Source organism: Papio anubis, chromosome 14 (genome assembly GCF_008728515.1).
Source record: "Papio anubis isolate 15944 chromosome 14, Panubis1.0, whole genome shotgun sequence".
Taxonomy (NCBI): Eukaryota; Metazoa; Chordata; class Mammalia; order Primates; family Cercopithecidae; genus Papio; species Papio anubis.
The window spans coordinates 42,920,649-42,943,093 of NC_044989.1; the positions used below are offsets into that span (position 1 = coordinate 42,920,649).

The 22,445-nt window shown below is 41.1% G+C and overlaps 1 protein-coding gene across 10 annotated transcripts in view; it reads left to right on the forward strand.

Annotated features, from left to right (window-relative positions):
- MTA3 (metastasis associated 1 family member 3) overlaps positions 1-22,445 on the forward strand; it is a 267,138-nt gene that overhangs the window by 187,717 nt on the left and 56,976 nt on the right. For 7 of the 10 annotated variants that reach the window (XR_001894059.2, XM_017947467.3, XM_017947463.2 and 4 more), the window contains exons 9-10: positions 7,499-7,687; positions 21,766-21,840. Coding sequence is in view for 9 of the 10 variants with exons in the window: in XM_017947467.3 (XP_017802956.1) it covers positions 7,499-7,687; positions 21,766-21,840 (264 nt within the window). In the remaining variant the exon portion in view is untranslated. The remainder of the gene's footprint in view (positions 1-7,498; positions 7,688-21,765; positions 21,841-22,445) is intronic. The other 3 variants (XM_017947469.2, XM_021925246.2, XM_021925247.2) reach the window with 1 other exon arrangement.

The window sequence follows — 22,445 nt, forward strand, 5'->3', positions numbered from 1 at the left end:
TAATTAATTAAATTTTAAAATTAAAAAATTAATGCTGAGACTGGTCTTGAACTCCTGCCTTGGCTTCCCAAGGCCTCTCAAAAGCTCTGGGATTACATGCCTGAGCTAATGTACCTGGCCAACTATTTCTTTTCTTTTCTTTTCTGTTTTTTTGGAGACAAAGTCTCACTCTGTCACCCAGACTGGAGTACAATGGCACGGTCTCTGCTCGCTGCAATCTCTGCCTCCCGAGTTCAAGCGATTCTCCTGCCTCAGCCTACTGAGCAGCTGGGACTGCAGGTGTGTGCCACCACACCCGGCTAATTTTTGTATTTTTAGTAGAGATGGACTTTCACTCTGTTGGCCAGGCTGATCTCAAACTCCTGACCTCGTGATCCGCCTGCCTTGGCCTCCTAAAGTGCAGGGATTAACAGGTGTGAGCCACCACACCCAGCCTCAAAATTCTTTTTCTTATTTTAAGTTGAGGTGTACATATGGTAACATATATAGAGTGCCCTACAGTTTGTTACACAACGTAAACATTTTTACGTGTGTATATATTCGTATAACCATCACTAGCTGGTAAAGAACATTACCAGTGTCTCAACAGCTTCCCTTCTGCTCTTCTCCAGTTAGGAAATAATTATTCCGCCTTCTCTCACAATCAATTAGTTGTTCATTTTTTCAAACTTCTCTGGCATTTCAAATTTGTATTACCTTACTGATAATATAACCACAAGTCTTTGGTCCTGTGTTATGTGACTGTGTCTTTTCTTAGCTTGTTTTCTTTATTTACCCTACATCTTTTCTACTAGATTTTGTCTCTTCTGTTACAGAAACTGTATTCATGTAAAGCTCTTAAGGGTAAGATTAGACTACATAAAGTCCATTCAAAAGAAACTTCTGTGTGTATCAGAAAGATGGGGTTTGTATGGACTTCTGGCACATAATATGATCCTCTGGTTTCCTTTATGAAGTTGATCAGTTTCAAAGGAATTATTTCCTAGTAACTCCAGAGTGTACACACCTGATGAGTGTTTACTTTCTACACATTCTGACCTTTACTGTACTCTCCTTTGGTCTGTGGTATAAATGTGCGCTTTGGAGGTTTCATAGCTCCTGGTCAGCAGTAATTCTAATGTATTCTTTCTCATTTGATTTGAGACAGTACAGGAGCTCCTCCTCTGAAAGCAAATGATTCCTTCAGTGTTCAGGAACACAAACTGAACACTAAAGAGTAGAATCTTTGAAACAACGAATATAATCACTTTTTGTCGTAATCACTTGGTGAAGGCTAATATACTACTTCGGTTCTTTGAAGCCTTATTAGGTAACAGCCCATCATCATTTAAAAAAGTACTCATAAGAAAAGCAATTTCATTCATTTAACATGAACACAAAACTGAAAATCCATTCACGATTTGAGTGGTTGGTGTAGTATCAGCTGAGAAAAATGCACTTAATTCTGTGACTGGTTTCAGGGCCCCTGTTAATTATAAAAATTTCTTTTGGCTGGGTGCAGTGGCTCATGCTTGTAATCCCAGCATTTTGGGAGGCCAAGGCAGGCGGATCGCTTGAGCCCAAGAGTTAGAGACCAGCCCCGGCAACAGGGCAAAACTCTGTCTCTACTGAAAATACAAAAATTAGCTGGGCATTGTGACATGTACCTGTAGTTCCAGCTATTTGGGTGGCTGAGGTGGGAGGATCACCTGAGCCCAGGAGGCAGATGTTACAGTGAGCTGAGATCATGCCACTGCACTCCAACCTGAGCAACAGAGTGAGGCCCTGTCTCAAAAGAAAAAGATACATTATTTTCATTTTGAGGAATGTTAGCATTTTTTAATATCTTTTAATCTTTCAGTTTTGTCTTTTTTTTTTTTTTTTTTTGAAACGGAGTCTTGCTCTGTCACCCAGGCTGGAGTGCAGTGGCGCGATCTCGGCTCACTGCAAACTCCACCTCCCGAGTTCATGCCATTCTCCTGCCTCAGCCTCCAGAGTAGCTGGGACTACAGGTGCCCACCACCACGCCTGTCTAATTTTTTGTATTTTTAGTAGAGACAGGGTTTCACCATGTTAGCCAGGATGGTCTCGATCTCCTGACCTCGTGATCTGCCTGCCTCAGCCTTCCAAAGTGCTGGGATTACAGGCGTGAGCTACTGTGCCTGGCTATTTTATTTTTTTTTTGAGATGGAGTCTTGCTCTGTCGCCCAGACTGGAGTGCAGTGGCGCAATCTCTACCCATTGCAACCTCCACCTCCCAGGTTCAAGTGATTCTCCTGCCTCAGCCTCCTGAGTAGCTGGGATTACAGGCACGTGCCACCATGCCTGGCTAATTTTTTGTATTTTAGTAGAAACGGGGCTTCACCATGTTGTCCAGGGTGGTCTCAAACTCCTGAGCTCAGGCAATCCACCTACCTTGGCCTGCCAAAGTGCTGAGATTACAGATGTGAGCCACTGTACTTGGTCCTGATGGTTTTAAAAATGGGAGTTTCCCTGCACAACCTCTTGCTTTTTGCCTGCTGCCATCCACATAAGATGTGACTTGCTCCTCCTTGCCTTCCACCACGATTGTGAGGCCTCCCCAGCCGTGTGGAACTGTAAGTCCATTAAACCTCTTTATTTTGTAAATTGCCCAGTCTCAGGTATGTCTTGATCAGCAGTGTGAAAACAGACTAATACAGTGTGCTCCCTCTCTGTCTCTCTTTCACACACACAAACATCTTATTGTACTATATTCGTCTATTTTCAGACTGCACTTGACTATAGGTAACTGAAACCTTGGAAAGTAAAATCATGAATAATGGGGTCTACTACATTATTTTCAGAGTTGATGTAAAAGTGTGAAAAGTACATACTACAGCTAAACTGCACAGTCTGTCTAGTGAGGTTAGCTACAGAATTTAGCTGATTCTGAAATTTGCAGAGCAAAAGCTGAAGAACCAAGTTCAATTCTTTTTTTTTTTCCCCAACCTCTGCTGCAGAAGAGTGAGAGGAAGTTCACTTGAAAGTTGGAAGTCAATTGTTCCATGGTTGTGACACTTGCAACAAAAGACTACGTGTGGCCAGTGGCCTTTGCTGTGATTATAACTAGGAAATTGATCATGAAATCCCTAGTTTTATTTTGTGGAATCCAATGCTTTTTTTTTTTCTTTTTGACGGAGTCTCACTCTGTCACCCAGACTGGAGTGCATGATCTTAGCTCACTGCTACTTCTGCCTCCTGGGTTCAAGCGATTCCCCTGCCTCAGGGGCAGCCTTAGTAGCCGGGATGACAGGTGACTGCCACCACACCCAGCTAATTTTTGTAGAGACGGAGTTTCACCATATTGGCCAGGCTGGTCTCAAACTCCTGACCTCAGGTGATCTGCCTGCATTGACCTCCCAAAGTGCTGGGATTACAGGTGTGAGCCACTGCATCCAGCACCAATGATTGATTTTAAGTGAGATGTCAACCCTTGTTAAAGCATTTATTTACTGTACCTAAACATGTTTACATGTTCTAAATACTGCTGTTACTCTGTGAACAAATTCATAATCTATACACTTATTACTATCTTGGTTAATAACATCACTGTGTGTGTGTGTATATGTACATATATACACATATTAGTGCATACTTTTGCTAATAATGTTTTCACTTTAATAGATATTTGTTGATATTTGAGCTCTCCTACAGTCTCCTACCAGATAATGAGGGATCACTTAAAAGGTATTTTTAAAAAAATACAAATAAGAAAAGATCTTTCACATACATTCTCATTTGACCCTCACAGGCCTCTGAGGTAGGCAGCACGGATATTTTTCTCATTTAACGAACAAGGAAAGTGAGTCTCAGCAGTTAACTGATGTGGTGCCCCAGGTTCTACAGTTAGCAAATACTTTGTATTAATATCAGTCTTTGACCTAAAAATTCAGCACCCAACTTCCCCTTGTACTTGCCCTACCTACTTCACAGGAATAATGAAGGTAAAATGAATTCAAGGCTAGAAAAATACTTTGAGAGAAACATCACTGCGATTATACTTAGAAAGTATAATTTTCCATGATATTATGGCTCACTCCCCTTCTCATTCCAACTTGTGCGTGAACCCCAGATTTTATGTTGCCTTTGTTCTGTGCTCAACTAAGCAACTAAGTAAGGCAGGGAACAGTGTGATTCTGTTTAAAGCTATATAAGTTACAATTGGTGTAACTGCTATCATTAAGCGAATTGAAAACAGCACAGAAAGGCCAATGTGCAACTAGGCTTCACTAAAGCACAGAGCGAAGCAAGGAAAGATGATCGGATAGGGCATGATAGCCTAGAAGGAAAACGTGGTGTCAGATTTCTGACTGGCACACACAGTTACCTAAGGCACAATGGTGGCAAAGCAGAGTTATTTGTTCCACATTATATAAACAAGAACAGAAAATTAATGGGAACTCATGCAGAAGCATCTTGTGACACACAGATCTCTCCAGCTGCCTACAGGAAATATAAACAACAGTGCCCTCTTCATTTAAAAGAATGGCTGTACCTGTGCTCATTTTTTTTTTTTTTTTTTTTTTGAGACGGAGTCTCACTGTGTCTCCCAGGCTGGAGTGCAGTGGCGCGATCTCGGCTCACTGCAAGCTCCGCCCCCCGGGTTCACGCCATTCTCCTGCCTCAGCCTCCCAAGTAGCTGGGACTACAGGCGCCCGCTACCGCGCCCGGCTAGTTTTTTGTATTTTTAGTAGAGACAGGGTTTCACCATGTTAGCCAGGATAGTCTCGATCTCCTGACCTTGTGATCCACCCGCCTCGGCCTCCCAAAGTGCTGGGATTACAGGCGTGAGCCACCGCGCCCGGCCCCTGTGCTCATTTTTTAAGCTACACCAAGGATTACCTCCATGCTAAACTTCATTGGCAAAAATACAAACAGCACCATAATTCCTCATCAGACTAATAAACAGAATATCTTTTAGGGTAATGAATTAGATGGATGTGTTTAGTTTAGTTTTTTTTTTTTTTTCTCACTTTGGATTCTTCTGCTTTAAGATTCAAAACAATTTATATTGAGTATTTATAGATGATTCTAAGTGTGTTTATAATAGTAAAGTGTGATAGGTGAATGTAACATATTAAAAGAATTCTGTAGCATCTATCTAGATAGTATACAAACTATTCAAGTTATACAAAACCATTTTTTAGTGTCTTTTCAACTGAGAAGAATTCTATCCTGCACACTTCACCTGAGGTAGTTCATATTTATCTTTCATTTCTGTCAATTCTAGGGAAAGCAGTTCTATTTCTGGATTTTCTGGGGTAGCAACTCCTAAGTGATGCTTTAAAAAACCAAAGCAGTATTAGGTTTCTCTGGTTCTTTTCTAAGGCTACCAGCACCTTCATTCAGCACCCCGGAGCCCTAAGCACCTCCAGAACTGCTTGATCTTGGAGTTAGCAGTGTTCTCATGGGCCATAGTGACAGCTGCAGTGGCATAGCTGGCACTGAGACCTTGACTGGTAGTGGGCTTGGAGATGCACAACTTATGCCAAAAGCTAAATTTTTAAGAGTTCTATTGTTGCATAGAAGTGAAGCTATCCCCATTTGTGAAATTTTTAATAAATAGCAAGAGATACATTGTGTAAAAGGTGCAAGAGTTGAAGTTCATGTGTTAGAAAGTCTGGGTGGGGTTGAGAGGTGGGGAGAAAAACAGAACTAGTTCTCATTTGGGCAAGAATTAGATCACTTTGCAGCACCTATGTGCTAATCTGCAACATAGGCAGAGCTGATTGTGCTGTTTTTCAGTTTTCCTGTTATACATACAAGTACATGTATGTACATGCTATGAATGACTCTCTTTCCAGTAGGAAAATAAAATAAAAGGTTTTTCAAAACTTGAAGTTTTAGAACCTATTGTTCTGATTGGAGGAAAATGCCTTCTTTTTTAAACAATAGGGCATCATTCTGTTGCCCAGGCTGGGGTGCAGTGGCACGATCTCAGCTCATTGCAGCCTCTACCTTCCTGGGCTCAAGTGATTTTCTCATCTCTGACTCCTGAGTAGCTGGGATTACAGGCAATGTGCCACCATGCCTGTTTTTTTCTTTTTTGTGATGGGGTTTCACTGTGCTGCCCAGGCTGGTCTTGAAGTCCTGGGTGCCAGCGTTCTGCCCACCTTGGCCTCCCAAAGTGTTGGGATTATAGGCGTGAGCCACTGTGTCTGGCCAGAAAATGCTTTTTAAGTAAGCTAGACCAAAGTTACTTTTGCAAAAGTAACCTTGAGCCCAGGAGTTCAACGTTACAGTGATTGTGTCTTCTATCTTTTCTCCTTTCAAATTGTGCTTCCAATCACTCTCCCTTGAAATATATAAGAAACCCACAGTGGCCTTGCTGTTCCAAGCAAGCCTGGCCATCTATTCTTTGTCTTCTACAACCTCAACCAAGTTACCATATTAACATGAATATGTAACTTTGTTTTGTTTTGCTTTTTCTGTGCAGCATGTTTATAATTTTGTCTTAAACATCATACTGTGTTCCATTGCTTTCTTTCCATCTTAGTACATGATTCCTTAACCCAACCTGAGAATATTTTTTTCTCACTCTCTGATACATAATCTGTATATGTTTCCCTGGTCAAGGATGGCTGTGCTGTATACCTTGCACAAGAGCTGAAGTGACTTTGATATTTTTATTAATTTTTATTTTTTGAGGTAGGCTGTCACTCTGTTGTCCAGGCTGGAGTGCAGTGGCATAAGTCACAGCTCACTGCAGCCTCAACCTCCTGGGCTCAAGCAATCCTCCCACCCCAGCCTCCCAAGTAGTTGGGACTATAGGCGTGCACAACCAGGCTTGGCTAATTGTTTATTTTTGTAGAGACAGGGTCTCACTATGTTGCCCACACTGGTCTTAAAACTTGGGGGCTCAAGTGATCCTCCCACCTTGGCTTCTCGAAGTGCTGGGATTACAGGTGTGAGCCACCATGTGTGGAGCGGCTAGACTTTCAAGGTTACAGTGAGCTATGACCATGCCACTGCACTCCAGCATGGGTGACAGAGCAAGAGCCTATCTCAAAAAAAAAAAAAAAAAAAGGGTAAATAAATAAAAATAAAAGAGACTTAATCCTAGCATTTTGTAGGCTATAGTGGGAGGATCACTTGAGCCCAGGAGTTCAAGACTAGCCTGGGCAACATAGCGAGACCCCCGTCTCTATACAAAATAAAAAAACTAACCAGTCGTAGTGGCATATGCCTGTGGTCCTAGTTACTCAGGAGGCTGAGGCAGGAGGATTGCTTGAGCCCAGAAGGTCGAGGCTGCTGCGGCACTCTAGCCTGAGAATAGAGGGAGACCCGGTGCTCCCCTCCCCCCAAATAAGGGTACAAGTCTGCATTTTCTAAAGCAATAAATGATATCTTAAATAATTATTTAATAATTTGTTTAAAATTTGTTAAAAATAAGTATATCATTAATTAAGTACATCATATATTTTAGTGTTTCTATTCTTACATAATGTAGCATGTTTGCATTTCTGGTTGATATTTTCTGTTCATTTTGTTTCTTTAGTTTCACGCTATGGATACATTGTATAGACACAGCTATGATTTGAGCAGTGCCATTAGTGTCTTAGTACCACTCGGAGGACCTGTTTTATGCAGAGATGAAATGGAGGAATGGTCAGCCTCTGAAGCTAGCTTATTTGAAGAGGCACTGGAAAAATATGGCAAAGACTTCAATGACATACGGCAAGATTTTGTAAGTAGAAAATTATGAGTAAAATAAAATGTTGAGATGGGAATATTCTGTTTTAGAAATCTTGTAAACCTTACAGTATTCATTTAGCAAGTTTGTAACTTTTATCTGCTCAAAGTAAAATGAAGGCTAGTCTTGTAAAGGGAGAAATTGATAATTATTCGGAGGACTAGTTGTATTAAGACCCACAATATCAGGCCGAGTATGGTGGCTCACGTCTGTAATCCCAGGACTTTGGGAGGCCGAGGTGGGTGGATCACGAGGTCAGGAGTTCGAGACCAACCTGGCCAATATGGTGAAACCCCATCTCTACTGAAAATATAAAAAATTCACCGGGCGTGGTGGCGCGCGCCTGTAGCCCGAGCTACTCAAGAGGCTGAGAAAGGAGAATCTCTTGAACCAGGGAGGTGGAGGTTTCAGTGAGCCGAGATTGCACCACTACACTGCAGCCTGGGCGACAGAGCAAGACTCCATCTCAAAAACAAAACAAAACAAAAAAATCCCCACACTCTCAGCAAGTCCTGTGTTCTTGGTGTAAACCTTGGCAATATTAATTTATCCTATTTACCTCTCTCTGAGTTCCGAGTTAAAATATGGTCAGCTCTTCTCACCATTTGCACTAAACAATCTGATATCTGCTTTTAGACTAGTTGTTCTGCTTTAAGCTTTCTGTATTTTTCTAGTTGTCTTACTAATTGTTGAGCCTGAATTTGATGCGGACCCTTAATGAAATGACCTCTGCCAAGCACAGTAGGAGAATTTGTTTTATGGGCTTTTGATCTTTGATTCTTAATGATACAGAGCAATGATTCCCAACATTTTTCGCACCAAGGACCAGTTTTGTGGAAGACGGTTTTTCCATGGACTGGGAGTGGAGGGAGCTTTCAGGATGATTCAGGTGCATTACGTTTATTGTGCAAGTGCACATTTCTATTATTATTACATTGTCATATATAATGAAATAATTATATGACTCACCATAATGGAGAATCAGTGAGACCTCTGAGCTTGTTTTCCTGCAACTAGACAGTCCCATCTGGGGGTGATGGGAGACAGTGACAGATTATCAGGTATTAGATTCTCATAAGAAGTATGCTACCTAGATCCCTCGCATGCACAGTTCACAATAGGGTTCGCGCTCCTATGAGAATCTAATGCCGCTGCTGATCTGACGGGGCAGAGCTCAGGGGCCAATAGGAGTAATGGGGAGTGGCTATAAATACAGATGAAGCTTCGCTGGCTTTTCCACTCACCTCCTGCTGTGCAGCCCAATTCCTAATCAGTTCGTGGCCCAGGGATTGGGGACCCCTGAGTATCCTATGTATATTTTTTATTATTAAAATTTTTTTCCCCTCAGCTTTACTGAGGTATAATTGACAAGTAGAAAATACATATTTTCAAGGTATACAGTATGATGATTTGATATACATATACATTGTGAAATGATTACCACAATTAACACATTCATCACCTCACTTATTTACCCCATGCAGTGGGGTAAATACCAGGTCATCTTGTCTACTATAGTATGTACTGTGTTTTGTCTTTGTGTTTATGGACTTATTGTCTTTAATTAAACTTACGGTTTCTTTGAAATGGTGAAATTTCCATTTGAGATTTTCATAAATAGCTTTCTATGAAGTCATCCTTTATTTTAAATTACAAAAATAGAATCTTTATAGACTATTACATTTTTGATGTGAGTCAGTAGCCTGCCTTTTATGTTGCTGCATCTTTACTGAATTGTTTGACACAAAGTTATTACTTACCAATATGGGTTGATAAATTAAATCCCAGACATGGTAATTAAAACTGTTAGTGTCACTGATAATTTGTTCTTCTGGCAAAACTTCACTCATACTCAACTTGTTACATGCCATGATTTAAATTTGTAGGATGCGCAGCTGAAAATTTAAAATGCATTGGCTTTTAGCTTCAGATGGTCAGAATAACATAATAGTGCAATGTTATTAATATAACAGTTATAATAGAGCTACAGCTACATAGAAATTACAAAAAATAAAACCTAGTGAATCAAGTCTACACTGTGAGGCTGAATGAAAATTCAAAAAAGATAAAGCAGCCATAAAAAAGCATGAGTTCTTGTCCTTTGTAGGGACATAGATGCAGCTGGAAACCATCATTCTCAGCAAACTCTCAAGAACAGAAAACCAAACACCGCATGTTCTCACTCATAGGTGGGAATTGAATAATGAGATCCCTTGGACACAGGAAGGGGAACATCACACACTGGGGCCTATTGTGGGGAGAGGGGAGGGATAGCATTAGGAGATACACCTAATGTAAATGACAAGTTAATGGGTGCAGCACACCAACATGGCACATGTATACATATGTAACAAACCTGCATGTTCTGCACATGTACCCTAGAACTTAAAGTATAATAATAAAAAAAAGATAAATAAAACCTGCAGATCTGATAAAGGAGTAGGAGGTGAGAAACACCGAAAGTGAAAATACTTTTCCCTGCGCCGAATGTAATACCTTCTATGTTCTAGTGGTATTTACTGAGTACGTGTAACATGCCAGGCCTGCAAAAAGGCACTAGGCATGCAACAAAAATTGAATGTGGTCCTTGCTTCAAGGAATTAATTCATAGTTAAAATCAAGAGATTGAAATATACCCCCAAGTAAAATATAATTAATTATTTCTGTCAGTACATAAACAAGTATATAGGAATATTAAAAAGGATTCAGTGTGCCAAAGTGGGAGAGGCTTGATGGAGTTAACTGGCATTTCCTCTGGGTCTCTAATAGGTAAAGAGAGAAAAGAGCAGATAGCAAGGTAAACACTGAGGTGTGAAACTTACAGCACTCCTAGGCACTTAACACAGGACTAGAAGATAACTCTGTGAACCGTAGGTTAGTGCAGTATACTTGAATATAGAGGCTGGCATCAGTATCAGATAAAATTAACAATGAAAATGAGTATAACAGTAATAATACTGTTAGATGATTTTTTTGTTGCCTTTATGGTCTAACAAAATTACAGATTTGTAGCATGGTATATATTAGTTTTTCTTTCGTTTTACCCTAGCTTGTTTGAATAGAAAGCTTATTGAAACATTAAGTACTAGGGAAGATGAAGAAATACACATTAGATTGGGCCTCCAAGATTGTGACTTTGACAGTCACACTTCAGAATGGGCCAGCTAAGGATACTGCCGTCCCTGCTGTGATGAGAAACCATTAGGAAGTAGGAAGCTACCATTCTGCCTGTGGCTCCAATGTGCTGTCTCTCCCTCAAACCCCACCAGCAGGGTGCCTTTAGTACCAAATCTGTCTGTCTTGCCAGTGCATCTATGGTGCAACCTAAATTATACCCAGAATCTTAGATGCAAGGGAGTCTGGGAAATGTGGATTTTAATGCTGGAGACTGCCCCCTAGGTGGTGGTTGTTGGAGGGCCAGTCCGGATTAGATTTGTTGTATTTTGGAGACTGGAATTGGTTACTTGTGTCAAGTAAAAGAAACAGGATAGAATGTCAGAGTGTTAAACTGCTCAAAGGGTTTTGTGCTTTTTGTGGTAGGTAGTGTTTTTAAACTTATCATCCCCTCTTTCTCTCCATACTTAAAAAAGTAATATATAAACTTAGTAGAAAATAAAATGCAAATAATGTTATTTCCTATAATGCCATCACAGGTACATGATGTTGTTGGGGCAATGTATTTCTTATGACATGAAGTTTTAAGAAGTGTCCTTTTAGAAATTGTCAGGTAGTGTATGCAACAAAAAGTCTCCTGGGCCTCCTCTGCTTAAATACTAGACCTTTACCTGAGCACTGAGCAACTGTGTCATAATGGTGAGTTTTTTAAAGTGATTTCATCCCACTACCCAAAAGTGATCATTGATTATTTTCTGCTTCCAGTGTCTTAGTTTTCCCAAGTGAATGAATATATTATTGTGTATTTGTACATTTAAGAACAAATTGTGTAGAAGGCACATATTTGGGTATAGATTTTTTTTTTTTTTTTTGAGACGGAGTCTCACGCTGTCGCCCAGGTTGGAGTGCAGTGGCGCGATCTCGGCTCACTGCAAGCTCCTGGGTTCACACCATTCTCCTGCCTCAGCCTCCTGAGTAGCTGGGACTACAGGCGCCCGCCACCGCGCCCGGCTAATTTTTTGTATTTTTAGTAGAGACGGGGTTTCACTGTGGTCTCGATCTCCTGACCTTGTGATCCGCCCACCTCGGCCTCCCAAAGTGCTGGGATTACAGGCGTGAGCCACCGCGCCCGGCCGGGTATAGATATTTTTATATTTAGTGTTTAGTGATAGCTTTATTCCAAAGCTTAATTTATTTCAAAATTTACACACAGTAAAATTCACTCCTTTACAGTTTTTTACAGTTAAAGTTCTGTGAGTTTTTATTAATGCATACTCCCATAACCATCACCACAGGCTGGGTGTGGTGGGTCACACCTGAAATCTCAGCACTTTGGGAGTCTGAGGCAGGAAGATCGCTTGAGCCCAGGACCTCAAGACCAGCCTGGTGAGACTCTGTCTCTTAAAAAAAAGAATAGTCTGGGCGCAGTGGCTCATGCCTCTAATCCCAACACTTTGGGAGGCCGAGGTGGTTGGATCACTTGAGGTCATGAGTTCGAGACCAGCCTGGCCAACATGGTGAAACCCCATCTCTACTAAAAATACAAAAAAATTAGCTGGGCATGGTAGTGCAGGCCTGTAATGCCAGCTACTCGATAGACTGAGGCAGGAGAATCACTTGAACCCAGGAGGTGAAGGTTGCAGTGAGCTGAGATCACGCCACTGCACTCCAGCCTGGGTGATAGAGCAAAACTTCATCTCCAAAAAAAAAAAAAAAAAAAAAGGCTGGGCATGGTGGCTCACACCTGTAATCTAAGCACTTAGGGAGGCTGAGATGGGCAGATCACTTGAGGCCAGGAGTTTGAGACCAGGCTGGCTAATATGGCAAAACCCCATCTCTACAAAAAAATACAAAAATTAGCCAGGCCTGGTGGCACATGCCTGTAGTCCCAGCTACTTGGGAGGCTGAGGCACGAGAATTGCTTAAACCCGGGAGGCAGAGGTTGCAGTGAGCCAAGATCGTGCCACTGCACTCCAGCCTGGGTGATAGAGTGAGACTCTGTCTCCACAAACAAACAAAACTCATCACCACAATCAAGACACAATACAGTTCCATCACCTCTTCCGTCAAGTCTCCCCTTTTATAGTCAACGACACCCTAGCCCTAACCCTGGCAACCACTGATTTATGCTCCATCCCTATAGTTTTGCCTTTTTCTGAACACTGTGTAAGTAGAATCATTTAGTAGTATTTAACGTTTTAATTTGGTTTATTTTACTTAACATAACGCATCTGGTATTCATCAGTGTTGCTGCATATATCAGTAGTTCATTTTCATTACCTATTCCATTGTGTGAATGTACCACAATCAGTTTATTCATTCACCTGTTGAAGGGCATTTGAATTGTTTCTGATTTTTGATGATTATGGATAAAGTTGCTGTAAACATTTTGTATGCTAGTTTTAGTGAATGTAAGTTTTTGTTTCTCTTGGGAAATATGAGCCATGGGGTTGCTGGGTCTTACATGATAACTGTATGTCTAACTTTATAAGAAATTACCTTTGTTAGCTTTATAACATATCAGTGTAGCCAGACTGAACCACGTTTTCCAGAATTCCCTTCCCGGTATATTGCCCTTTAGGGTGGGCCATGAGAAATTCTAGTGCAGGATTTGGAGAACAGAAGTGAAGCACCAGCCATTTTTGTAGCTCATATGTGTTCTCGTTTATCTGCTGGCCCACTTTGTTGGCATGAGGCAATGTTGGGACTGCAGTTGCTCTGTCTTCCCTAGAATCCCCCTTCGTCATCTCTGACTCCAGGGCAAGGTGTGTGTTTGTGTGTTTAGCACCATGAAGAAAGCCTTAGTTTCTGCAGAACATGCATACCATCAGGGTCAAAGGCAGTCACTACTTACAAGGGTTTTTCCCATCCTTGTAGGCTCCAGGTTGTGCTGTCATATTTTGCTAGTTTGAATGCAATTGATACAGCCACTTTGGAAAACAGTTCGCTTATCAGTCAGGATTTAGTTAGAGAAACAGGACCACTAAAACAGATGTGGCATGATCATAGCTCACTGCAGCCTCAAACTCCTGGGCCCAAGTGATCCTCCTGGCCTCAACCTTGCACATAACTGGTACTACCATGTCTAGCTAACTTTTTAAAAATTATTATTTTTTTATATAGATGCGGTCTCACCATGCTGCCCAGGCTGGTCTCCAACTCCTGGGCTCAAGTGATCCTCTTTCCTTGACCTCCCAAGTTGCTGGGATTACAGGCGTGAGCCACTGCACCTGACACATTATTGTCATTTTTTAAAAAGCCATTATAATAGGTTTGTAGTAGCATTTCATTTCGGTTTTAATTTGTGTTTTCCATAAAGACTAATGATAAGCATCTTTTCATGTGTATCACTGCCCATCATATGTCCTTGATGTGAAATGGTTTTCACAATCTTCTGCTTATTTTAAAAGAGGGCTTTTTTTGTTTGTTGATTTTGAGAGTTTGTTATGTATTTTGAATTCAAGTTTTTTTTTTTTGTAACATTCTGTCCTAATATGCAGCTTTTATATATTCACCTTGTACTCTGCAGCCTTGTGAATCTCTTGCAGTAGTTATAGTCGATTTTTTTTGGTAGATTCTTTGAGACTTTCTACATAGATAGTTATGCTATCTGCACATAAAGGGCAGTTTTTGTTTTTATTTCCCATCTGTATGCCTTTTATTTTTATTTATTTTTGCCTTATTGCACTGGCTAGTATTTCCAATGTAGTGTTCAAAAGAAATGGTAAGAGCAACATCCTTTTCTGATGTTAGGGGATCTTAGGGGAAATTCATTCATTTTTTCACTATTACATGTGAGATCAACTGTAATTTGTTTTATTTTTGTATGTGTCTTTTAATGATGAGCAAATTCCTTTCTATTCTTATTTTCTGAGAGTTTTTTAAAAAAATGAATGATGTCAAATTTTGTAAGATGTGTTTTATGCATCAGTTGTGATTATAGGATGTTTATCTCTTTTGATATGGTGAATAACATAGATTAACTTATGATTGTTGAAAACAACCAGTGTTCCTGGCTATCAGTTCCACTTGGTCATGAGACATTGTTTTAATAAAATGCTGAATTTGATTTCCCAGTATTTTGTTAAGCATGTTTGCATCTGTGTTTTTGAAATTTATCTTTTTGAATTGACAAACTAAGACTTAATATATGTTTATTATGTGGAGCATGTTGTTTTGAATCTATGTTAATGATTAATACAGAACTTTTCATTTCCTTTTATTGTAATATTTTTGGTTTTATTTCAGGCTAATGATGGCTACTTAGCATGAGTTGGGAAGTATTCTCTTTTCTGTTTTCTGGAAGTGTTTGTGTAAACTTATTCCTTAAATGTTTGGTTGAGTTCACTAGTGAAGTCATCTCCTTTTGGAAGGTTTTAAAACTGTGAAGTCATTTTCTTTAATAGATACAGGTCTTTTATTGTTACCTCTTTCTTCTTGAGTGATTTTGGTAGTTTGTCTTCCAAAGTATTTCTCCCTTTTATCTTAAGTTGTCTAGTTTACTATTATAAAGATGTTTATAATAGGAGTTTAGAGTATTCTCATGTTATGCTTTTATGGTCTGTAGCATGGATTTGTAGTTACATCTACTGTCTCGTTCCTGATACTGATAATTTGTGTATTTTTTTAATCTCTTTTCCTGATCAGTCTGGCTAGGAGTTTATCAGTGTTGTTGAACTTTGCAAAAAACGAACAAACAAACAAAGAAAACCCAGCTTTTGGTTTGATTGACTTTGCTCTATTTTCTATTTCATTGATTTCTGCTTGTATCTTTATTACTTCTTTCCTTTATATTGCTTTGGACTTAATTGCTTTTTCTTTTCCTAGTATCTTATGATTGAAGCTTAGGGCTACAGATGTGGTAACACACCCTGTAGTCCCAGCTACTTGGGCCTTGGGAAGCTGAAGCAAGAGGATCACTCGAGCCTGGGATTTTGAGGCTGCAGCATGCTGTGATCATGCCTGTGAATAGCTACTGCACTCCAGCCTGAACAGGATAGCACTATCCTATCTCAATTAAACAAACAAACAAATAAAAAAAAAGATTGAAGCTTACATCATTTATTTGAAACCTTTCCTCCAATATAAGCACTTAATGGCAGTACAACGGTGAATTCAGCTTTGCTTGAAAAACTCTGCTGTTCCTTAAAACATATTTCACGTTTTATATAATTCACTTTTTTCCTTTTCTTTTTCAGTGCTGTAAAGTTGTCTCTCTATCTGATGTACCTAGTTTCTGATGAGAAGTTCCTATGATGTGATGTTTCTTTTTCTTTGTCTTCAAAATTTTCTGTCTGCTTTTGGTTTTTAGCATTTTTACTTCCACAATGTGCCTGAGTGTGTTTTTCTTTGTAATTATTCTATTTATAATTCTCTGAGCATCCTAGAACTGTTTTTTTGTTTTCCGTTAAGTTTGAATAATTCTTAGCCATTTTCTTTTTAAACATTTTTCTTTTCTTTTAAAAATTTTTATTTTTAGTTTTTGCTGGTTCATAGTAGGTGTGTATAATTATGGGGTACATGAAATTTTTTAATTTAAATTTTTGTTTGTTTTTTTTTTTGGAGACGGAGTCTCTCTCTGTTGCCAAGCTGGAATGCAGTGGCGCAGTCTTGGCTCACTGCAACCTCTGACTCCCGGGTTCAAGCGATTCTCCTGCCTCAGCCTCCCTAGTAGCTGAGACTAGAGGCACACGCCACCAGCCCCAGCTAATTTTTGTATTTTAATTTAATTTAATTAATTAATTTTTTTTTTGAGACAAAGTCTCACTCTGTTACCCAGGCTGGAGTGCAGTGGTGCAATCTCTGCTCACCGCAACCTCCACCTCCCGGGTTCAGGTGATTCTCCTGCCTCAGCCTCCCGAGTAGCTGGGACTACAGGCACGCGCCACCATGCCCAACTAATTTTTTTTATTTTCAATAGAGACGGGGTTTCACTGTTGGCCAGGCTGGTCTTAAACTCCTGGCTTCAAGCAGCCCGCCCGCCTTGGGCTCCCAAAGTGCTGGGATTATAGGCGACCGCCACCAGCCCCAGCTAATTTTTGTATTTTTAGTAGAGACCGGGTTTCACCATGTTGGCCAGGATGGGCTCGATCTCCTGACCTTGTGATCTGCCTGCCTCAGCCTCCCAAAGTGCTAGGATTACAGGCATGAGCCACGACACCACAGCCTATGAAATATTTTGATACAGGTGTGCAGTATGTAATAATCACCTCTTGGAACATCTCAAACACACACACACACACACACACACACACACACGCACTGAAACCTAATAGTTAGAAAACTGCATTTTAACTTCATTCCCCTTTTTAACTTTTTGTTGATTCTGTGTCTTATTGTACTATGTCTTGGAAAGTTGTAGTTATTATTTTTGATTGGTTCATCATTCAGACTTTCTACTTAAGACTTAAGTGTAGTTTACATACCACAGTTACAGTGTTACAATACTCGATGTGTTTTTCTGTGTACTTACTATTACCAGTGGGTTTTGTACCGTCAGATGATTTCCTTTTGCTCACCGACATCTGGTTTTTTTCCTGATTAAAGAACTCCCTTTAGCATTTCTAATTGGACAGGTCTAGTGTTGATGAAATCCTTCAGCTTTTGTTTGTCAGGAAGTCTTTATTTCTCCATCACGTTTGAAGGATATTTTCACTGGATATACTATTCTTGGGTAAAGGTCTTTTCCTTCAGCACTTTAAATATGTCATGCCACTCTCTCCTGGCCTGTAAGGTTTCCATTGAGAAGTCTGCTGCCAAACGTATAGGAGCTCCGTTATAAGTTACTTGTTTTTGCTGTCTTGTTGCTTTTGAGGTTCTTTCCTTATCTTTGACCTTTGGGAGTTTGATTATAACCTTATTGAATATTGATGTTGATATTTTTCTCCAGGTTTGGGAAGTTCTCTGATATTATCCCTTTGAATAATCTTCTTGCCTCTCTTTCTCTACCTCTTCTTTAAGGCCAGTAACTCTTAGATTTGCTCTTTCAAGGCTATTTTCTAGATCCTGTAGGCGGGCTTCATTGGTTTTATTCTTTGCTTTTTTCTCTCCTCTGAGTGGGTATTTTCAAATAACCTGTCTTCAGGCTCAATAATTCTTTCTTCTGCTTAATTAGTTCCACTATTAAATGACTCTGATGCATTTTTTCAGCATGTTAATTGCATTTTTAACTCAAGAATTTCTGCTTGATTCTTTTTATTTCAATCTCTTTGTTAAACTTGTCTGACAGAATTCTGAATTCCTTCTCTCTGTTATCTTGAATTTCTTTGAGTTTCCTCAAAACAGCTATCTTGAATTCTTTTTTTTTTTGGAGACAGAGAGAGTCCTGTTCTGTTACCCAGGCTGGAGTGCAATGGCATGATCTTGGCTCACTGCAACCTCTGCCTCCCGGGTTCAAGCAATTCTCGTGCCTCAGCCTCCCAAGTAGCTGCGATTACAGACATGCATCACTATGCCTGGCTAATTTTTTTTGTATTTTTAGTAGAGACAGGGTTTCGCCACGTTGACCAGGCTGGTCTCGAACTCCTGGCCTTATGTGATCCTCCTGCCGTGGCCTCCCAAAGTGCTGGGATTACAGGCATGAGCCACTGTGCCCAGCCAGCTATTTTGAATTCTCTATCTGAAAGGTCACATGTCTCTGTTTTTCCAGCATTGTCCCTCCTGACTTATTTAGTTTGTTTGGTGAGGTCATGTTTTCCCAGATGATCTTGATGCTTGTAGATGTTCGTTAGTGTTTGAGCATTGAAGAGTTAGGTATTTATTGTAGTCTTCACAGTCTGGGCTTGTTTGTGTCCATCTTTCTTAAAAAGACTGTCTAAAGGACTTGGGCCTCAAGCCCAATATCACTGTGATTTTTGCAGACACAAAGTACTCGCTTGGTGGTCTCGGATTAGATCCAGAATTCTCTGGATTACCATACAGACTCTTGTTCTTTTCCCTTTCTCTCAAAGAAACAGTGTCTCTCCTTCTCCCACTCCCCCTCCCCTACTCCCCCGTCCCCTCCCCTCCCCCACTCCCCCACTCCCCCTCCCCCCACTCCCCTGAGCTACCTGGAACTGGGGTGTGGTGATGCAAGCACTCTTGTGGCTACCACCACTGGGACTGTGCTGGGTCATGCCTGCCATAACTGCTCACTTGCTACCACCTATGCTAACTCAAGGCCCTAGGGCTCTACTATCAGCAGGTGCCAAAGTGAGACAGGTTTGTGTCCTTCCCTTCAGGACAGTGAGTTCCTCCAAGCCCCGGTGAGTCCAGAGATGCTGTCTGAGAACCAGGGATTGGAGTCAGAAACCTTAGAAATTTATCTGATGTTCTGTTCTACTGTGACTAAGCTGGGTCTCAAACCACAATATAAAATCAATCCTGCTTTTCCTTCCCCTTTCCACAGGCAGAGGGGCCTCCCTGTGGATACCACCACCCAGCCACGATTGGGGGTGGGGGGTAGTTCTGCCAGGCCACCTCCAGTGTACACTTAATTTCATTTCAGTCACCTGGTGGAGAATGCTGCCTGGCCTGGGATCACCCTTCAGGGAACTGGGCTTCTCTCTGGCCCAAGACAGGTCCAGAAATGCGGTTCAGGAGCTGAGGCCTGAACCTCATTTCTCTGGGGACCCCAAGAGCCTGCTTATTCCTCTACCCCACTGTGGCTGAGCGGTACCTAAGGTGCAAAACAACAACATCCCTTTACTTGTCTATCTTCTTAAACAGAAGAAGCCTTTCACCATAGCCACCTATAGCTGGGAATGTGCTGGGTCACACCTGTAGTCAGCACATCTCAGAGCCCAAGGCCCATGGTGTACTACCTGGGCATTGCTGCTGGTTACTCGGGGCCCATGGGCTCTTTAGTCAGCAGCTGATGAATCTTGCAGGGACTGGGTCCTTCCTTTAAGGCGGCAGGTTCCGTTTTGTCCAGATGGTGTCTAGAAACGTGTCTAGGAGCTAGGACCTGCAATGGAGGCCTCACGACTCTGCCTGGGGCCCTGTCCTGCTGCGGCTGAGCAGGTATCCAAGATGCAAGACAAAGTCCTCTTTACTCTTCACTTTCCATCGCTTAAGCAGAAGGAAGGAGATGTTTTTGCCCCTGAGCTGTACTGCCTGGGTTTGGGGGAGAGGTGGTGCAATCACTCCTTTAGCCACCCTGGGTGTCTCCCTAGGTCACGTGCCACCCTAAGTCCTCTGGCTCTGAGTCCAGCCCAGCCCTAGGAATTGTTTAGGAGTTGAAGTCCTTGTGTACCTAGACTGTCTTCCAAGTTTACCTAGGTCCTCAGAGCACTTCAGCCCATGGTCACCAGGCTTGTTGAGAAACTCAAGTTCCAACCTATGGGATGGGTGATTATCTTCTGGCTAGGTCTGGTACAGATTCTCCCTCCTTGCACAGGTACTGGCTGACCCCAGCATGGGTTTATTCTCTGCTGTCACAGGGCAGCACTAAGTTCAATGTAAAGTCCCCTAGTCACTGTGATGTTCTTCCCCCATATGCACAGACTCTGGCACTGCAAGGCCTCTGCCAGGGGATGGGAGGGGGGGTGGCATCAGCGATTCAAGACTGTCTGTCCTGCCCTCCTCATCACTTCTTTCAGCAGGGTGCAGTGACTCATGCCTGTAATCCCAGCACTTTGGGAGGCTGAGGCGGGCAGATCACGAGGTCAGGAGATCGAGACCATCCTGGCTAACATGGTGAAACCCCGTCTCTACTAAAAAATACAAAAAAAATTAGCAGGGCGGGTTGGCGGGCGCCTGTAGTCCCAGCTGCTTGGGAGGCTGAGGCAGGAGAATGGTGTGAACCCGGGAGGCAGAGCTTGCAGTGAGCCGATATCGTGCCCCTGCACTCCAGCCTGGGCGACAAAGTGAAACGCCAAAAAAAAAAAAAAAAAAAGAAAGATTGTCTCTCCTACCCTCCTCAATGCTTCTTTCAAGGATATGCAGAGACCAAATGACACACAGTCTTAGCTGCCATCTTTGGAAGCTGAAGTAACTCAGGCTAAAGCTATTTAAATACCGTTTCTAAAATAGTGCTGCAGCCTCACCTGTAGCTTGAGAACTTTCCTGAGTAAGTCATGAAATGTTATTAGGGCTGGTCACGGTGGCTCATCTGTGATCCTAGGACTTTGGGAGGCTGAGATGGAAGGATTGCTTGAGCCTAGGAGTTCGAGACCAGCCTGGGCAACATAGGGAGACCCCCAACTCTACAGAAAATAATAAAAAATTAGCCGAGCATGGTGTCACACCTATAGTCCCAGCTGAGGAGGCTGAGGCAGGAGGACCACTAGACCCTGGGAGGTTGAGACTGCAATGAGCTATGATCATGCCACTGCACTGCAGCCTGGGTGACCCTGTCTCTTAAATAAAAAGAGAAAGAAATGTTATCAGTTATGATGTTTATATTTTTTAGTAAAATTTATAAATGGAATGAGAAATGGAATGTATTGTGTTAGAGTCTCTTACTGAATATGACTTGTTTGGGGTACCGTTTCCTAAGGATTAATTTTAAATTTCTCAAATATTCTAGAATGAATCTTCCATATGGATATTTGCTTCATTATTTTAAAGAAGTGGTTTTTAAGGATCAGGTGTGATGGCTCGCACCTGTAATCCCAGCACTTTGGGAGGCCGAGGTAGGCGGATCACCTGAGGTTAGGAGTTGGAGACCAGCCTGGCCAACATGGTGAAACCTTGTCTCTACTAAAAATACAAAAAATTAGCCGGGCATGGTGGCATGTGCTTCTTTCTAATCCCAGCTACTTGGGAGGCTGAGGCAGAATTGCCTGAACCCAGGAAGCGGAGGTTGCTGTGAGCTGAGATTGGGCCACTGCACTACCTGGGCAACAAAGTGACAGTCTGTCTCAAAAAAAAAAAAAAAAAAAAAGTGGTTTTTAAAGGAAAGTACTTTCTATAGTAGCTTATTTTCATCTCATTTTATTGCATGTTAACATAGATGATATATTGATTTTTTTTTTCAGCTTCCTTGGAAATCATTGACTAGCATCATTGAATATTATTACATGTGGAAAACTACTGACAGATATGTGCAACAGGTAATTTTTTTCCTATTGCTACCAATGTGGTTGCATTAAAATTAACTTTGTTTATATTTTAATATTTTTTAGCAATGTACTAATTTTAAATTTGTTTACCTTTTTCCAGACTACTTTAAACTATACGATTTCATATCTTTAGGATATTATTTAAGATTTTAATCTTAATATTTCCTTGATTTCAGCATGAATTACGATAAATATTTTGGAGAGATACCACTAGAGGGGCATTATTTTCCTTGCATTTGACTGGTACTTCATCTCTTTGTAGTTCATGGCACTGATCAAAGATGTGATGCTAACACAAACCTCTTGAACAAGTTATTTTTATGAAGAATTGAGAATTTAGACCAATGTCATCAGCCGTATAATTAGATATATTTTTAAAGATCTTCTGAAACTTCTTTACATGACATTTGTGTGGCTATACCCCCGAAATCCTTGACCTTAACTGTAGTAGTCTTACTAGTGTGGTGTTTTGGTACTGTACATAAACTTTTTCTTAAATTTAATTTTTGAGTCCTTCTCAAATATCCTAAATTCAGGTAACTCTCAATTACTTATTTTTTAAATAATATTACCTCTGGGGAATGGTACATTTTCCC